At 40.1% G+C, this 14,854-nt stretch overlaps 1 protein-coding gene and 1 long non-coding RNA gene across 2 annotated transcripts in view; one reads left to right on the top strand and one right to left on the bottom strand.

Annotated features, from left to right (window-relative positions):
* The window catches only part of PARVA (parvin alpha), a 166,358-nt gene that overhangs the window by 106,425 nt on the left and 45,079 nt on the right, over nucleotides 1-14,854 (top strand). The window contains exon 5 of the mRNA XM_081543111.1: nucleotides 12,113-12,253. Coding sequence (XP_081399237.1) covers nucleotides 12,113-12,253 — 141 coding nt within the window. The remainder of the gene's footprint in view (nucleotides 1-12,112; nucleotides 12,254-14,854) is intronic.
* Nucleotides 10,604-14,854, bottom strand: part of LOC145526743 (uncharacterized) — a 68,260-nt gene continuing 64,009 nt past the window's right edge. The window contains exon 6 of the long non-coding RNA XR_014069140.1: nucleotides 10,604-11,022. This is a non-coding gene — a long non-coding RNA (uncharacterized LOC145526743). The remainder of the gene's footprint in view (nucleotides 11,023-14,854) is intronic.

Raw genomic sequence — 14,854 nt, 5'->3', positions numbered from 1 at the left:
ATGTATGGGCTTCCCTGGTAGCTCAGCTGGTAAAGAATCTACCTGCATTGCAGGAGACCCTTTTTCAATTCCTGGGTCAGGCAGATCTGCTGGAAAAGGGATAGGCTACCTACTCCAGTATTCTTGAGCTTCCCTGGTGGCTCAGATGGTAAAGAATCCACCTGCAGTGCGGGAGACCTGGGTTCAATCCCTGGAATAGGAATAGGAAGATCCCCTGGAAGAGAGCATGGCAACCCACTCCAGTATTCTTGCCTGGAGAATCCCTGTGGACAGAGGAACCTGGCAGGCTACAGTCCATGGGGTCATAACGAGTCAGGCACAACTGAGCGACTGAGCACACACGTATAAGTGTATGTAGGCTTCTCAAGGGCAGGAGCCATGTCATATTCCTTTTTCCAGTCTTCTCCAGTAATAACACAGTGCCCAGCACTTAATCAATGTATACTGAACAAATGAATGAATAATATAAAATCTAGTAATTTCTAGGAAGCTAAGCTCATGTGGTACTCAAACATCAATATTAATGAGTATTAATATTTAAAGGCTTGTAAATGCAACTGAACACGGAGGGGAACGTGCTTTGGCACGTGCAGATGTGGAAAAACCCTGAGCCTTGCTGATTACCTCTCCTAGCATTTGTAGCTTTTAACTTCACCAAATTTCTAGTTGGGACCTGACACAGTCTGGAAGTGTTCTATGCTGGACTTTCCAAGCAGGGGTGGGATATGGCTATGGGGTAATGGAACACGGTCATGAAGCAATCTCGCCTCTGGGAATGGTTACAAAACTGCCCAGCATTATCCATGCTGCCCCGAGTCAGGCATCAAGTACAGTCAGGTTAGACCATCTCAGATCTCAAACTTCACGTTGAAATGGTAACAAACAGAGCTGATGCCTTGTTTGTCAACCTGAGTGTGGGTCTAAGGCTAGACATACACATTCAGAAGCTACAGACAGCATGCTCACTGGAGAGAACTCGTTTGCAGTTTAAAATGTGCATCAGGAGCTCCTGGGAGGAATCGGTCTGGAGATGGGAGTTTGGGGTGACCCCTCTGACCTTGAGTTCCCCTCTGGCTATTTTCCTTTTTTCATGCCCAACCACATTTCTCAAAATAATGGTTGGCACTCCCTCTCCCTGCCCCCCCCCCCAAGCATTCCCTCCTGAGGTACGGGCTGGGTGCCACCGCCTTGCCATCAACTTTTCCTTCCCACATCACCACTGTCAACTGAGAGTTCCGCTTACGTGGTGACATTTGACCCTACTGAACATCTCATCTGCCTTCCCCAACCCGACTGTTTCTGTGACTTCATGCTGCCCTGTTTCTCTTCCACCTCTGACACCCGCTTCTCAGTCGTCCTCCTCTATTCTTCTTTACATAAAGGTTGGGTTTCCTCCAGCTTCCATCCTTGGCCTCCTTCTGTTTTTCTTTCATATCTTCTTCCTGGGTGATTTCGTCTGTTCCTACGGTTTCAACCAGCAACTATATGATCATCACCCTCAGATCTCTATCTCTGGAATGACTCTCTCTTTGAAGCTGTGAGTAAGGTTATCTCTTCCCTGCCTTTCCAGCCTGCCCACGTGCGTGTCACATAGGCCCCTGTAACCAGCCTGCCCTGAACTCAGCTTACCTTCCTCCTCCCCAAACCCGTTTTGTTTTCCACCTTGAGGAATGCTGTTACAAGGCCAGATTAGAAAACTGGGGGGAATCCTGAACTGCTCCTTCTCCCTCATGTTCTGTTGGTCACAGTTCTGACAGCTGTCTTCCCATGTATACGTGTCAAACCCATCTCATTTCTCAATCAGCTAGAACACGTGCAGCGTTTGGAAAAGTGCCTGGCTCACTGCGCACTGGGTCAGGGGTGCTTGTCACCAATATTTTCCAACCCCACTGCTGCCTCCTCAGCTCAGAGCCTCATCATTTGTCTTAACTTCTGTGGCTCCAAACTCCTTTTTGTATGTTAAGCTGTTTCCTGTCTTGGAAGCATTCTGAAGTTCTCCCAGATCTTCTTTATATTTTACAATTTGTCTTACCACTTAAACCCATAGCCCATTTGTCAGTGTTTCTTTAAAACTTCTTTATTTTGAAATAATTTTAAGAGTTGCAGAGACGGCCAAGAGGTTTCCCGTCTCCCTTTACTCAGCTTCCTCTAATGTCAACATCTTACCCAGCAGAGGGTAAGCATCAAAACTAAGAAATCAACCTCAGGACAGTGCTTAACTGAATCACAGAATTTATTTGGATTTCACCAGTTTTTACATTCATGTCTTTTCTTGGTTCTAGGAGGTAACCCAGAATCCGCCATTATATTCAGTTGTCACATCTGTCTTTCATGACCTTGGCACTTTGGAGAAGGACTGGTTAGTTATTTTGCAGAATGGCCCCCAGTTCGGGTCTGTCTGGTGTGTTCTCATGATTAGAGTTGTATGTTTGGGGAGGGGTACCGCAGAGCTGATGTGTCCTCAGTGCCTCATTTCAGGGCAGACACGATGTTACCGTGACTGGTCACTTGTGACGTTAACCTTGACCATTCAGTTAAGGTGGTATCGGCCAGGCTTTCTTCACTATAAAGTTTTACTATTTTTCTCTTTGTTATTAACTTATTTGCAGGGAGATACTTTAAGACTTTGAAAGCATCTTGTTTTTTCTTACACTCCTCCCACTAACTATAATCGGTGGAGCACGTCTGCTGGTTATTACTGTGGAGGTCTAGTGGAGGTTTTCTATTTTCCTATTCTCCCATTCCTTCTACATTTATTAATTTGACGTCTTCTGTAAGGATAAGATTTACATATGTATCCAGTATTTATTTATATTAGTATGGATACAAGGACACTTACTTTATAATCATTTGGTTCAGTTCAGTTCACTCACTCAGTCGTGTCCGACTCTGCGACCCCAAGAACTGCAGCACGCCAGCCCTCCCTGTCCATCACCAACTCCCAGAGTTTACCCAAACTCATGTTCATTGAGTCAGTGATGCCATCCAACCATCTCATCCTCTGTCGTCCCCTTCTCCTCCTGCCTTCAATCTTTCCCAGCATCAGGGTCTTTTCAAATGAGTCAGCCGTTTGCATCAGGTGGCCAAGGTATTGGAGTTTCAGCTTCAACATCAGTCCTTCCAATGAACACCCTGGTCAACCCTAAAGAGTATATATCTTACACTGACCTTGATGAATTAATATTCATCAAGCAATAGCCATTTGATTTGCTCTGTGCTGCTGCTGAGTGTAGGGCTTTAGAGGTAAGTACATCACAGTGCCACATTCAGAAACTCACAGCCTGGTACTATGGAGGGCTGTGGGCTATCAAGTTGAAGATTTAGAAAGGCATCATGAAAAGAGGGGACATTTTGATTCAGGTCTTCTGGAAGGAGCAGAATTTCAGCCAGATGAAGGAGGAGAAGAGCATTCTAGTAAAAAATGTTGCTGGTAAGCCCCTGTAGATTTCGGTGTGAGTGAAGAGAGAGTGTCAAAGAGACAGGAGCACATCCAGTGACCATCAGGATTGGTTGAGTGGGGTATGTGGCGAACAAAGAAGATGGGACCTAGCACCCAGACCTTGGTTTCTGACACTGGTCTCCAATAATAGAAACCAGGGCCTCTGGAGTATTGGCGACTCTAAGACTGGAGCTGGGCATACAAATGAGCCTGCAGCGTGTTGCAGTGCAGAAAGAGGCACTAAGGAAAAATATACCCATATATATGGGGCAGCATGTTGAAAGTGTTTAGGGCCCATGTGAAATAGTTCCCAATGGCTAAATTTGAGCAAGAAAATGAGTGACAATAATATTGGATTATAACCCAAAGTCTAAAATAAATATCCTTAAGTTCATATTGATAGCAGTAAATAGCTGAACAAATAATGAAGGAGAAGGGACAAATCTTCTTTACAGAATCTTTCCAAATAAGTTATTAATTTATAACTCCTTCAAGGAAGTAGAAGTTAACTCCCCACCCTTGAAATGGACTGAATTTAGTGACTGGCTTCCAGTGATTAGGGTATGGAGGAACCTCATGCAGACACTATTTTGGCCAAATCAAGGTTAGCATCTCCAGTGATAACTCACATCCATAGCATGTACCCTTGATAGGCACTTCACCTCTGTGGTCTTCCTCTCCCATATCTCCAGTCTAACCATGAGAAAAACAGAAAAAAACCACAGTATCCCTCAAAACTGTTAAGGTCTTGAAGAAACAGGTATCTCTGGGGAAAAAAAAAAATTATCCTAGAAGAGAGGAGTCAAGACGAGTAATGAGGAGGTGTGAACAGAAAAATACGTTAGGGAAAACTAGTGAAACCCAAATAAAATATGGAGTTTAGTTAATAGTCATGTACCAGTGTCAGTTCATTAGCTGTGACAAATGTAAACTAGGTTAAAGATAGGTGAACCTGGATTTAGGATGTAGGAACTATCTGAACTGTCATTTCAGCTTTTCTATAAATCTATAAACCACTCTAAAATGAGAAATTTGTTTAAAGAAACATGAGCTTGCCTCATAGAAGACCTTTGTACTAAGAATTTTAGACTATATTCGGTGGGCAGTGGTCACTGTTGGTGGCTTCTGAGCAAAATGGCACCATCAGAAATAGGAGCAGCAGGAGGATTGCTTAGAGGCAGTAGAAGAAACTCCAGCAAAGCATCTTTTTACAAGATAATGATGGTGTCAAACTAGAGGAGTGGCAGTAGGTAAGGAAAAGCTTCAAGAGAACCTGTTGTTGTTCAGTCGCTAAGTCCTGTCTGGCACTTTGCAACCCCATGAACTGCATGCAGCACACCAGAACTCCCCTGTCCTTCACTGAGTTTGCTCAAACACATGTGCACTGAATCAGTGATGTCATCCAACCATCTCATCCTCTGTTGCCCCCTTCTCTTGCCCTCAATCTTTTCTAGAATCAGGGTCTTTTCCAATGAGTTGGCTCTTCCTATCAGGTGGCCAAAGTATTAGAGCTTCAGTTTTAGGTGAAGTCTTTCCAGTCCTTCCAATGAATATTCAGGATTGATTTCCTGTAAGATTGGCTGGTTTGATCTCCTTGCAGTCCAAGGGACTCTCAACAGTCTTCTCCCACCACAATTCGAAAGCATCGATTCTTCAGCACTCAGCCTTCTTTATGGTCCAACTCTCACATCCATACATGACTACTGGAAAAACCATCGCTTTGACTATATGGACCTTTGTCAGCAAAGTGGTCTCTGCTTTTTAATATGCTGTCTAGGTTTGTCATATCTTTTCTTCCAAGGAGCAAGTGTCTTTTAATTGTGTGTCTGCAGTCACTGTCTGCATTGATTTTGGAGCCCAAGAAAATAAATCTGTCACTGTTTCCACTGTTTCCCCATCTGTTTGCCATGAAGTGATGGGACAGATGCCATGATCTTAGTTTTCTGAATGTTGAGTTTTAAGCCAGCTTTTTCACTCTCCTCTTTCACCTTTATCAAGAGGCTTTCTAATTCCTCTTTACTTTCTGCCTTTAAAGTGTATCATCTGCATATCTGAAGTTGTTGATATTTCTCCCAGCAATCTTGATTCCAGCTTGTGAGTCACCCAGCCCAGCATTTCACATGATGTACTCAGTGGGTAAAGAATCTGCCTGCAATGCAGGAGACCCGGGTTCGATCCCTGGGTTGAGAAGATCCCCTGAAGAAGGAAATGGCAACCCACTCCAGTATTCTTGCCTGGAGAATCCCATGGACAGAGGAGCCTGGCAGGCTACAGTCCTTGGGGTTGCAAGAGTCAGACACAACTTAGCAACTAAACCATCACCACCACTCTGCATATAAGTTAAATAAACAGGGTGACAATATACAGCCTTGACATACTCTTTTCTCAATTTTGAACCAGTCCATTGCTCCATGTCCAGTTCTAACTGTTGCTTCTTGCTCTTCATACGGTTTTCTCAGGAGGCAGGTAATATGGTCTGGTATTCCCATCTCTTAAGAGAACCTAGTGATGTGTAGAATGAGCAGCTGACTGTAGAGTAGGCTGACTCTACATTGTTGTTGTTCAGTCACTAAGTCATGTCCAACTTTTTGCAACCCCTTGAACTGCAGCACACCAGGCTCCCCTGTCCTCCACTGTCTCCCAGAGTTTGCTCAAATTCATGTCCATTGAGTCGATGATGCTATACTCTAAATGGTGAGTGTTAAATAGGGATGATTCCATGAGTCCCAGGAGGAACAGCATCTTGAAGGGTTTGAGAATCTCTTCCCCACACCCAAAAAAGTACTTAGGCTGAAGTAGTAGCTATGCTAAAATTGAAAAAGTAATGAAAAGCAAGATAGATCGGAGTTCCAATCCTGGTTCTGCCGTGAAAACATTCCTCTGCAACTGGGGTCACTCTTCTATAAAACCAGGAAGATGACCTGTACAGCTTTACAGTAGAGCTGTTCAATATAGTGCCCACTAGCCACATGTAGCTATTAAAAGAAATTAAAATTAAAATTTGTTTCCTTAGTCACACTAACTCCATTTCAAATGCTCCCTAGCCAAATATGTCTAGTGGCTACCATACTGAATAGTTCAGAAATGAGCATTTCCATCATAGCAGAAATTTCTTTTGGATAGCACTGCCCTAGCTGTTGCTATGATGGTCATTGATTCTAAGATAATTGAAGATAATGTATACTGCTATTCTTAAATTGGATGGGACATTTTCTGGTCTCTGAAAAACTCAAAAGCTGGATGAAAGTCTTTATATTCTTATTCTTTTATTTATAAGTAGTAGAGAAGCTCTCCAGAGTGTCTTACTAAGTAAAAACAAATAGTATGGTGCAGAACTGTTGTGTCAGCGTGTGTGTGCCTTGAGACACATCTAATATTTGAGTATGTAGAGAATATCTCTGGTGAGTCCCAAAAACTCTCCATAGCATGGAACTGGGGGATTTGGGACAGCAGGGGGAAGAGGGGACTTAATTTTCACAGCCTGAATTTTGTCCATGTTTGTATATTCTCAATTTTAAAGTACATATGTAAATTTCAGTAGCAAAACTAAATCTATCAGTAGATGTCAAATAATAATACATCATACATTTCAACAGCTATCCCAAGTAAAACAGGAAGAAAAGGAAACTACCTAAATACGATAAAGACCATTTATACAAAACTTAACAGTGAACACATTAAATAGTGAAATATCAAAGACATGGCATTAGGAACAAGTCAGAGAGGGTAGCTATCACCACCATTATAAGTGTTTTGGATATACAAGCTAATGTAATAAGATAAGGAAATAGGTTTTCAGGCTGAATATTATGGCTCGTTAAATGTTGAAGCAAACCTTCTTGGCCTTCATAGTTTAAAAATCTGTATAAACCTTAAAAAACACATATTTTTTTGTATTGTATGGCTTAACTGGAAAGGAATGAAATCCTACTGATGCCAAGAACAACAAGGAAGTGTAAATCCAGTAAAATAAGTGTTAATTTCTAAACAGTAATTAGCCTGAAGTTTAATGGCTCACACTTACAGGGTCAAGAGAGAGAGCCTGAAAGGAAGGGGAATTGGATCACATACTCCTGAGTAACACCAGGGTCTCTGAAGTGTAACACTTTCAGTGGGTGAAATAGAAAATGTTGTCCCACAGAGAGGGTAAGTAAGGATAAATGTCTATCTCAGCCTTGGACGTGAATAGGACACAAGAAAGAAGTCTGCACTGATAATTCCTTATCATCAAATGTCTGTACTCACACAAATTCTGGACTAGAATTCACAGTACTTATGTGGTTTTAAATGCCCCAAGCTGAAAATGTAGTTAAAACTTGTTCCAAGTTATTAGTGCTTCCCAAGGCAGGAGCAAACATATGCCTCTTTAAAAGGATGAACCTTAAACCCAGGCTACAAAAAATTCCCAGAGATAAAATTCCAAAGTAAATGAGCTCAAGATCAGAAATCACCAAACACATGAAAGTAAGCCAGTATGACAGCATCAGCCAAAACAATAAACTACAGATTCATCCTACAAATGCTATAGATATTAGCAATTGATCAGTCATAGAATATAAAATACATTTAATATGTCAAAAGTGTTAAGACTATTGGAAGGATGATAAAAGCACAAGTAACTATCAAATTGACAAGCAAACTATGAGAGAGAACTAAATAGAACTTCTAGAAGTGGGGAAAAAATGGAATAATGTAATTAGAAACTTCAGTGGATTAGACATAGCTGATTAGGAATTGATGAGCTGGAATATGGCACTGAAGAAATTACCCAGAATGCAATGTGAGAAAGACAATGGAGTGGAAAATGAGAATTAAAAACAGAGATTAGGAAAATCTGACACATGGCTAATTGGAATTCTAGCAGGAAAAAAACAGAGAATGGTGTATAGATAATAATTAAAGACATAATGAATTAAAAATTTCAGAACTGATGAAAGATATGAAGTCTAGATTCAGGAATCTCAGGGTATCCCAAACAGGACAAATAATCAGAAATCTTCAAAATGAAATCTAAGAACACTGAAGGCGAAGAAAAGATCAAAAGCAAAGAAAGAGAAAAAAAGAGATTACCTATAACAACAGACTGAAAGCTGTCTTTTATCAGGAACAATAAAACCCCAAAGCTATTGGAATGAAAATTGCAAAGTGCAGAAAAATATTGTTAACTTACAGGTTTATATCCAGAAAAAAAAAAAAAAAACTTTTAAAAATGGGGAGAAAATTAAGGCATTTTAAACAAACATGAAGTGAGAGGGTTTACTACCAACAGACCCTCACTGAAAGGAATTTCTAGAGAGTATTCTCCACAAAGAAGGAAAATAAACCCCTAGAAAAGATATGAAATGCAACAAAAAATGAAGATATAATAGAATCAGAATCCCAGACAACTATAGCACTTAAGTCAGGAAGAGTGATTAGTTAGTGTGCTGAGGTCCTTGTATTATTTAGTACATGGATAAAGAGACTAATTAGCATAAGACTGTAAGTTAAATACACATGATAAAATTTCTAAGGAAACCACTAAAATAATAAGACAGAGTATATAGCCTCCCTACTTTTAATAAAGAGAAAATGAAATGAGAGAGAATAGAAGCCTTAATCTGAGAGACGACAAGGATGAAAGGGGGACATAAAGAATCAGAAAAATAGAGTAACAAAGTTCAAAATAAGCTGATACAAGTGCATCCAAATATATTTGTAAACCCAATCAATGTAAATTGGCTTTATCCTTTTAAAAGATTGTCAGACTAGATAACAAAAAATCTTTCTATATGCTGTTTACTAGACATAGTCTTTAATATATGAGGATACAGAAGGGTTGAAAGAAAAAAATGGAAATAATCATATCTACTAGACAATACTAATTAAAAGAAAGCTGGGATAACTATTTTAATATGAAATAGACTAAGGAGAAAAACATTGCTGTGGAGAGTCTCTACATTATTAATGAGACTAACATTACTAGGAAATAAGGACATTTTAAACCTAAAACACTTTTATACATTAAATGTTACTATATAAAAATTTTTAATGTCGGTCAGAATTACAAGAACTTGACAAATCTACCATTAACATATTTCTTTTAATAACACATTAAGAAAAAGTTCATAAAACTAGAGAAGAGCTAGACAATCTAAATGACCAGCAACACCTCCAAATGAGTATTCTCATTCTTTTTAGCTGCATGGAACACTTACAAAATTTGACTATGTCCGTAAAGCCTCAACAAGTTATACAGAACAAATTCTTTGACCATGATATAATAAAAAAAACTTTTTTAAACTAACCCTCTCCATGTTTTTGGAAACAAAAATATAATAACTTAGGAATTGTTCTTAATTGGAAGGAGTAATTTATGTATTCTAATTCTTTGAAGGGTAGTTACATTAATATAGTATGATATATGTGGCGACTGTGTTTGTTAGAATATCTAACAATTCTAACAATTCTGAATGACAACCATTCAGAATACTTGAGTTTATTCTGCCCTGTTTTGATATTTGAGAACTTTTTGAATACTATTTCACTGTTTTCTATAAATAACCTCTGCAAAAGCCTATTTGGATGCTAACTTCAAAAACAACTGAAAGATTTACAATATAATCCTACCTGAGAAAATTTTATAAATAGCATTCTATTTCAAAATCATGCCTACTACTTTACAACAAGTTAAACTAATGATGAACAATTTTCAAAACTATAAAAACATGAGAGAAATAATTTCCTGAAAGAATAAAAATTTGGTAATGGAAAATTTTCATAGAACTAAGTGAAATTAGCTGAACAAAGGGGGAAAAAAGACTTTAAAAAGAAATTATCTATAAATTCTTAGTAACACTGAATGAATTTATTTAACTGTAGGACTATTTGAGTAGATCTCTTAAATTTTGAGGGTTGAATATATAATATGAAGGGTAGAAACAGTAGAAGAGACTCTCAAATCTATCTTAAAATGTCATAAAATTGAAATAAGTGACATAAGCTTACAAAATAGGGACAGTAATGTTTTATGTTATTTGTATGCCTAGAGAATACTAAAAACTCAAAGAATAATAAAGGAATTTGGTAAGATGACTGTATTCAAGAAGAAAATTTGTAAGACAATAACTTTTATTTTGACCAGTAAAAATCAGTTGGAAATACATATATACGTACACATACACAGGGTGTTTACTGCAACTTTATTACAAATGGGGAAAAAGTGGGATATAACTTGACTGTGTATCTACAGGGGAAAGATTGAATAAGATCTGTTATATATTGGGTTGGCCAAAAAAAATTCATTCAGGTTTTTCCATAACCCATTTTCTACTGGGCAATTTTGTCTTCAAAGAATTACTCAAGAGGCATTTGACCTGGATAAGCTACAACTACTGAAAAATAAGATACTGTAAGCTGTATGGGGACCATTGATGTATGGTGAAGTTTCATTAGTTTGTATGACATGCCTAAAAAATGAGGAGAAAAGACATTTTAAACATGCTTCAGAAAGTCCTGTCAATCCTCCAGTGAGTTGTGGAGAGTGGACTAGGTGAATCCAATAGCAGACAACATATTTCCCATTAAGGAATCCAAAATTGTTCCTTAAGATAGAAATATAAATTTACATTAATAAAATAAATAGACTTTTTTTTTTTTTTGCCTTTAAGTATTAAGGGCTTATGTCATTGCATACCTGAACCATTGATTTTAAAACATAACAGGATAAGTACTACTCAAAGAGAAAAAAGAAACCTTCAATTAAACTATTACCTGATGCTTTCTTATGACTCGGAATTTTTATGTTCTACCTTTTGAAATTGCTCATGTAGGCTTTCTTTAAATTTACTGAAGTATAGTTGATTTACAATGTTGTGTTAATTTCTGCTATACAGCATCTTGTAGGCTTCCTGAGACATGGGAGTGAGCACACTGTGAAGAGTTATGACCACGTTCATCCACATAGAAGCAGTGGTAACTCTTACAGCTTCCACCTGGCTGTCAGCACTTTTAAGACAGCCTGATTTCAGGGATGTTAAAATGTGAAAGGATGTGGGCGTTAGAGTTAATTAAATAGGATGCATCAAATTAGTTATCTTCCAAGTGGGTTTAAAAGGAAAGAAGGTTCTTAAGATATAAATATGATTCATACTGTACTACACTACAAGAGTGTTCAAAACACCTTGGATTAGGACTTGGCCACTGCCCAGGGGAAGCATGGAAGGCTTTCCAGTCGGAGCACAGGAATATCCTTGGAGAAGAAGGCAGACGTGAAAAAGTAAACCCCAGATATGAGGGAAAAGAGCTCAAATATGATAAGCTGGGTTAAATGCCCACCTATGGTCCTAGATTCCCTGGAGAAAGGAAAGGCTACCCACTCCAGTATTCTGGCCTGGAGAATTCCATGGACTGTATATGAATAGTCCACGGGGTCACAAAGAGTCAGACACGACTGAGTGACTTTCACTCACTCACTCATGGTCCTGAGGCCTTATCATTTTGGGGTTTCAAGACACAATCCCTAGGTCTTCACAATACATACCCCACCATCAGCTGAGGAAGGGACAGCAGCCCTCTCTTACTAGGTGCTCAGGATGTATTTGGTGAGTGAGTGAATGCGTGAAGGTGTGAGTGCATGGCTTAGCGTGGTGAGCAGCAGAGGTAACAGCTGTTCTCTTTCCCTTGTCGCCCCAGAGAAACTCGAGAGTGAGAAGCTGAACGTTGCTGAGGTCACCCAGTCAGAGATTGCCCAGAAGCAAAAGCTGCAGACTGTCCTGGAGAAGATCAACGAAACCCTGAAACTTCCTCCTCGGAGCATCAAGTGGAATGTAGACAGTGAGTTTTGTGAAGGGAAATGGGATTGTCACGGGACACCTGTGGGGTTTCCCCAGGAGGTTGCATCATAAGCTGGGTGGGTGCAAACCCATATATCTCTGAGCGAGATGTGCCTTTCCTTAGAATGCAAGCTCATCACCCTCATCCAAAGGAAGCTGAGGAAAACCGCAAAATGTCAAAATCTAGTGTGCTTTTTCTATAAAAGGTGTTCTGTAGAAACCTCATGTAGATTGTTGGGAAAGAAACTCCTGTTCGCTGAGCTACTTCTGAGTCCCAGCACAACCTTTTGAGAAAACTGTCTCCAGCTTGTCAAGGCTGTGGGAAGTGGAGATCCCAAGTTTGAGCAGCTGAGAAGCGGGGAACAGGGACTTGGCTCTGTTCCAACGCCCACCCCCTTCCTCTCACTCCCTTACTGTCCAGAGGGAGCAAAGATGTGGTGGAGAGCATAGGTACTGGAATAGGATTTTAAGATTCAGGTTTTCATGCAAGTGTAGCTCAAGGACCTCAGAGAGTATAAACCATTCATTCTCTTACTGTCTCAAGGGCCTGGCTGTCTAATATGGACCTAATTGAGTCCATATCAGTCAACATGAGATCAATAGATTTGAGCGAATCCAGTAGCAACAGCATGTTTTCCTATCGGGAGCCCAACGTTGTTTTGTTCTTTGTGATAGAATAAAAATATGCATTTAGATGAATAAAATGACTTAGATTGTAGGTTTTGCCTTTTAAGTATTAAGGGATTGAGTATTATATCTTATTGCATCTGATGTATACAACTTTAAAAATTTTTTTAAATTTTTATTGATTTATTTTTGGCTGCACTGGGCCTTTGTTGCTGCACACGAGCTTTCTCTACATGTTGTGTATGGGCTTCTCATTGCAGTGGCTTCCCTTGTTGCAGAGCACAGGCTCTACACACTGGGCTTCAGTAGTTTCGGTGCATGGGCTCTCGAGTACAGCCTTAGTAGTTGTGGTACATGGACTTAGTTGCTCCACAGTATGTAGAATCCTCCCAGATCAATGATCAAACCCACATCCCTTGCACTGCAGCCTGATTCTTAACTGCTGGACCACCAGGGAAGTCCTGATGTATACTACTTAAAATGGGCGTCTACACCCCACCCCACCCCACCTCACCTCACAAAACCACCTTTTAGACCTGAGAAAGTAAAGGGAATCTTCACCTCTCCAAGTCAGAGACATAGTAGCTGCCACTGACAATCTCTTCAGCAGGTTCCTGACACCTGATGTTGGAAAAAGATGCCAAGTACCTCCTTCAGCATAATTACACCTTTGCTTGCAGGCATGATAAGCTGCCTGGAGCAGCACACAGCACTAGCACCGGGAGCAAGGCATCCTCTGCTAGCAGAGGAGACGCCTGAGGGAGGGAAGAGGGGAGGCTGTGGCTGTGAGCCCCAGAGGCTGCCCCAGGTCCCAGGAATGCTAATCATGTTCAGTGGGGGAGGGAAAAGGGAGCTGATCACTAGTTTGGGTAATGTACCTGCATTCTGGAAATCCGTAATAGTAATAAGCATTAAAGTCCTCTGATGGTGACCTCTGGTCAGTTTTGTTTGATCATATTTCCCACTCCTTTGAATATGGACCATCTCTATATACCTCTCCAAAACAAAACACCTTTTACCTCTTTTTTTTTAATTGAAATATAGTTGATTTGTTAGTTGCTCAGTCATGTCCAACTCTTTGCTACCCCATGGCCTGTAGCCCACCAGGCTCCTCTGTCCATGGAATTCTCCAGGCCAGAATACTAGACAGAATTGCCATTCCCTTCTCCAGGGGATCTTCTCAACCTGGGGATTGAACCCAAGTCTCCTGCATTGCAGGCACTTTCTTTACCATCTGAGCCACAGGGAAGGAGTAAAACATTGGGAAAGCCCTCTATAGCTCTCTTTTCTTTCTTTCTTTTTTTTTTTTTTATTGAAATATAATTGGTTTACAGTGTTGTGTTAATCTCTGCTGTACAGCAAAGTGATTCAGTTATACATATATATATATACATTCTTTTAAAAATTATTTTTCATTATGATTTATCACAGGATATTGACTATAGTTCCCTGTCCTACTTTCGTAGGACCTTGTTTCAAAACTCCTTTTTGTGTATCATGGAATCCAACTTGGGAAATAGGAAAGATGGAATTGTTTTGTTTCATTTGTCTTTAGGCAACAGAAATTTATTTGCCCCCAGTTTTGGAGGCCACAAGTCTGAGACCATGGGGTGGGTAACGTGGTTCTTTCTGAAAGCTGCAAGGGGAGGATCTGTTATAGGCTTCTCTCCTGAGCTCGCAGAGGGGTGATTTCTTGCTATATTTCTTTACATCATCTTCTTTCTATGCATATCTCTTTGTCCAAATTTTCTCTTTTGATAAGGACACTTGTCATGTTGGATTAGGGGCTCCCCCTACTCCAGCATGACCTCATCTTAACTAATCACATCTGCAATGATTTTACAAATAAGGTCACATTCAGGGGGACTGGAGGCTAAGACTCCAGTGGGTTTTCATTTCCTTCTCCAGGATGAATTTGAGGCTGGAGTGAGCAAATCAACCCTTAACATCTGGCCAGCCCCCCACCTACCTCTCT

The sequence above is a fragment of the Giraffa tippelskirchi genome, chromosome 11 (genome assembly GCF_054371585.1).
Source record: "Giraffa tippelskirchi isolate mGirTip1 chromosome 11, T2T-mGirTip1v1.2.pri, whole genome shotgun sequence".
NCBI lineage: Eukaryota > Metazoa > Chordata > Mammalia > Artiodactyla > Giraffidae > Giraffa > Giraffa tippelskirchi.
The sequence above is the reverse complement of the archived record's forward strand: the minus strand, read 5'-3'. Positions and strand labels throughout refer to the sequence as shown.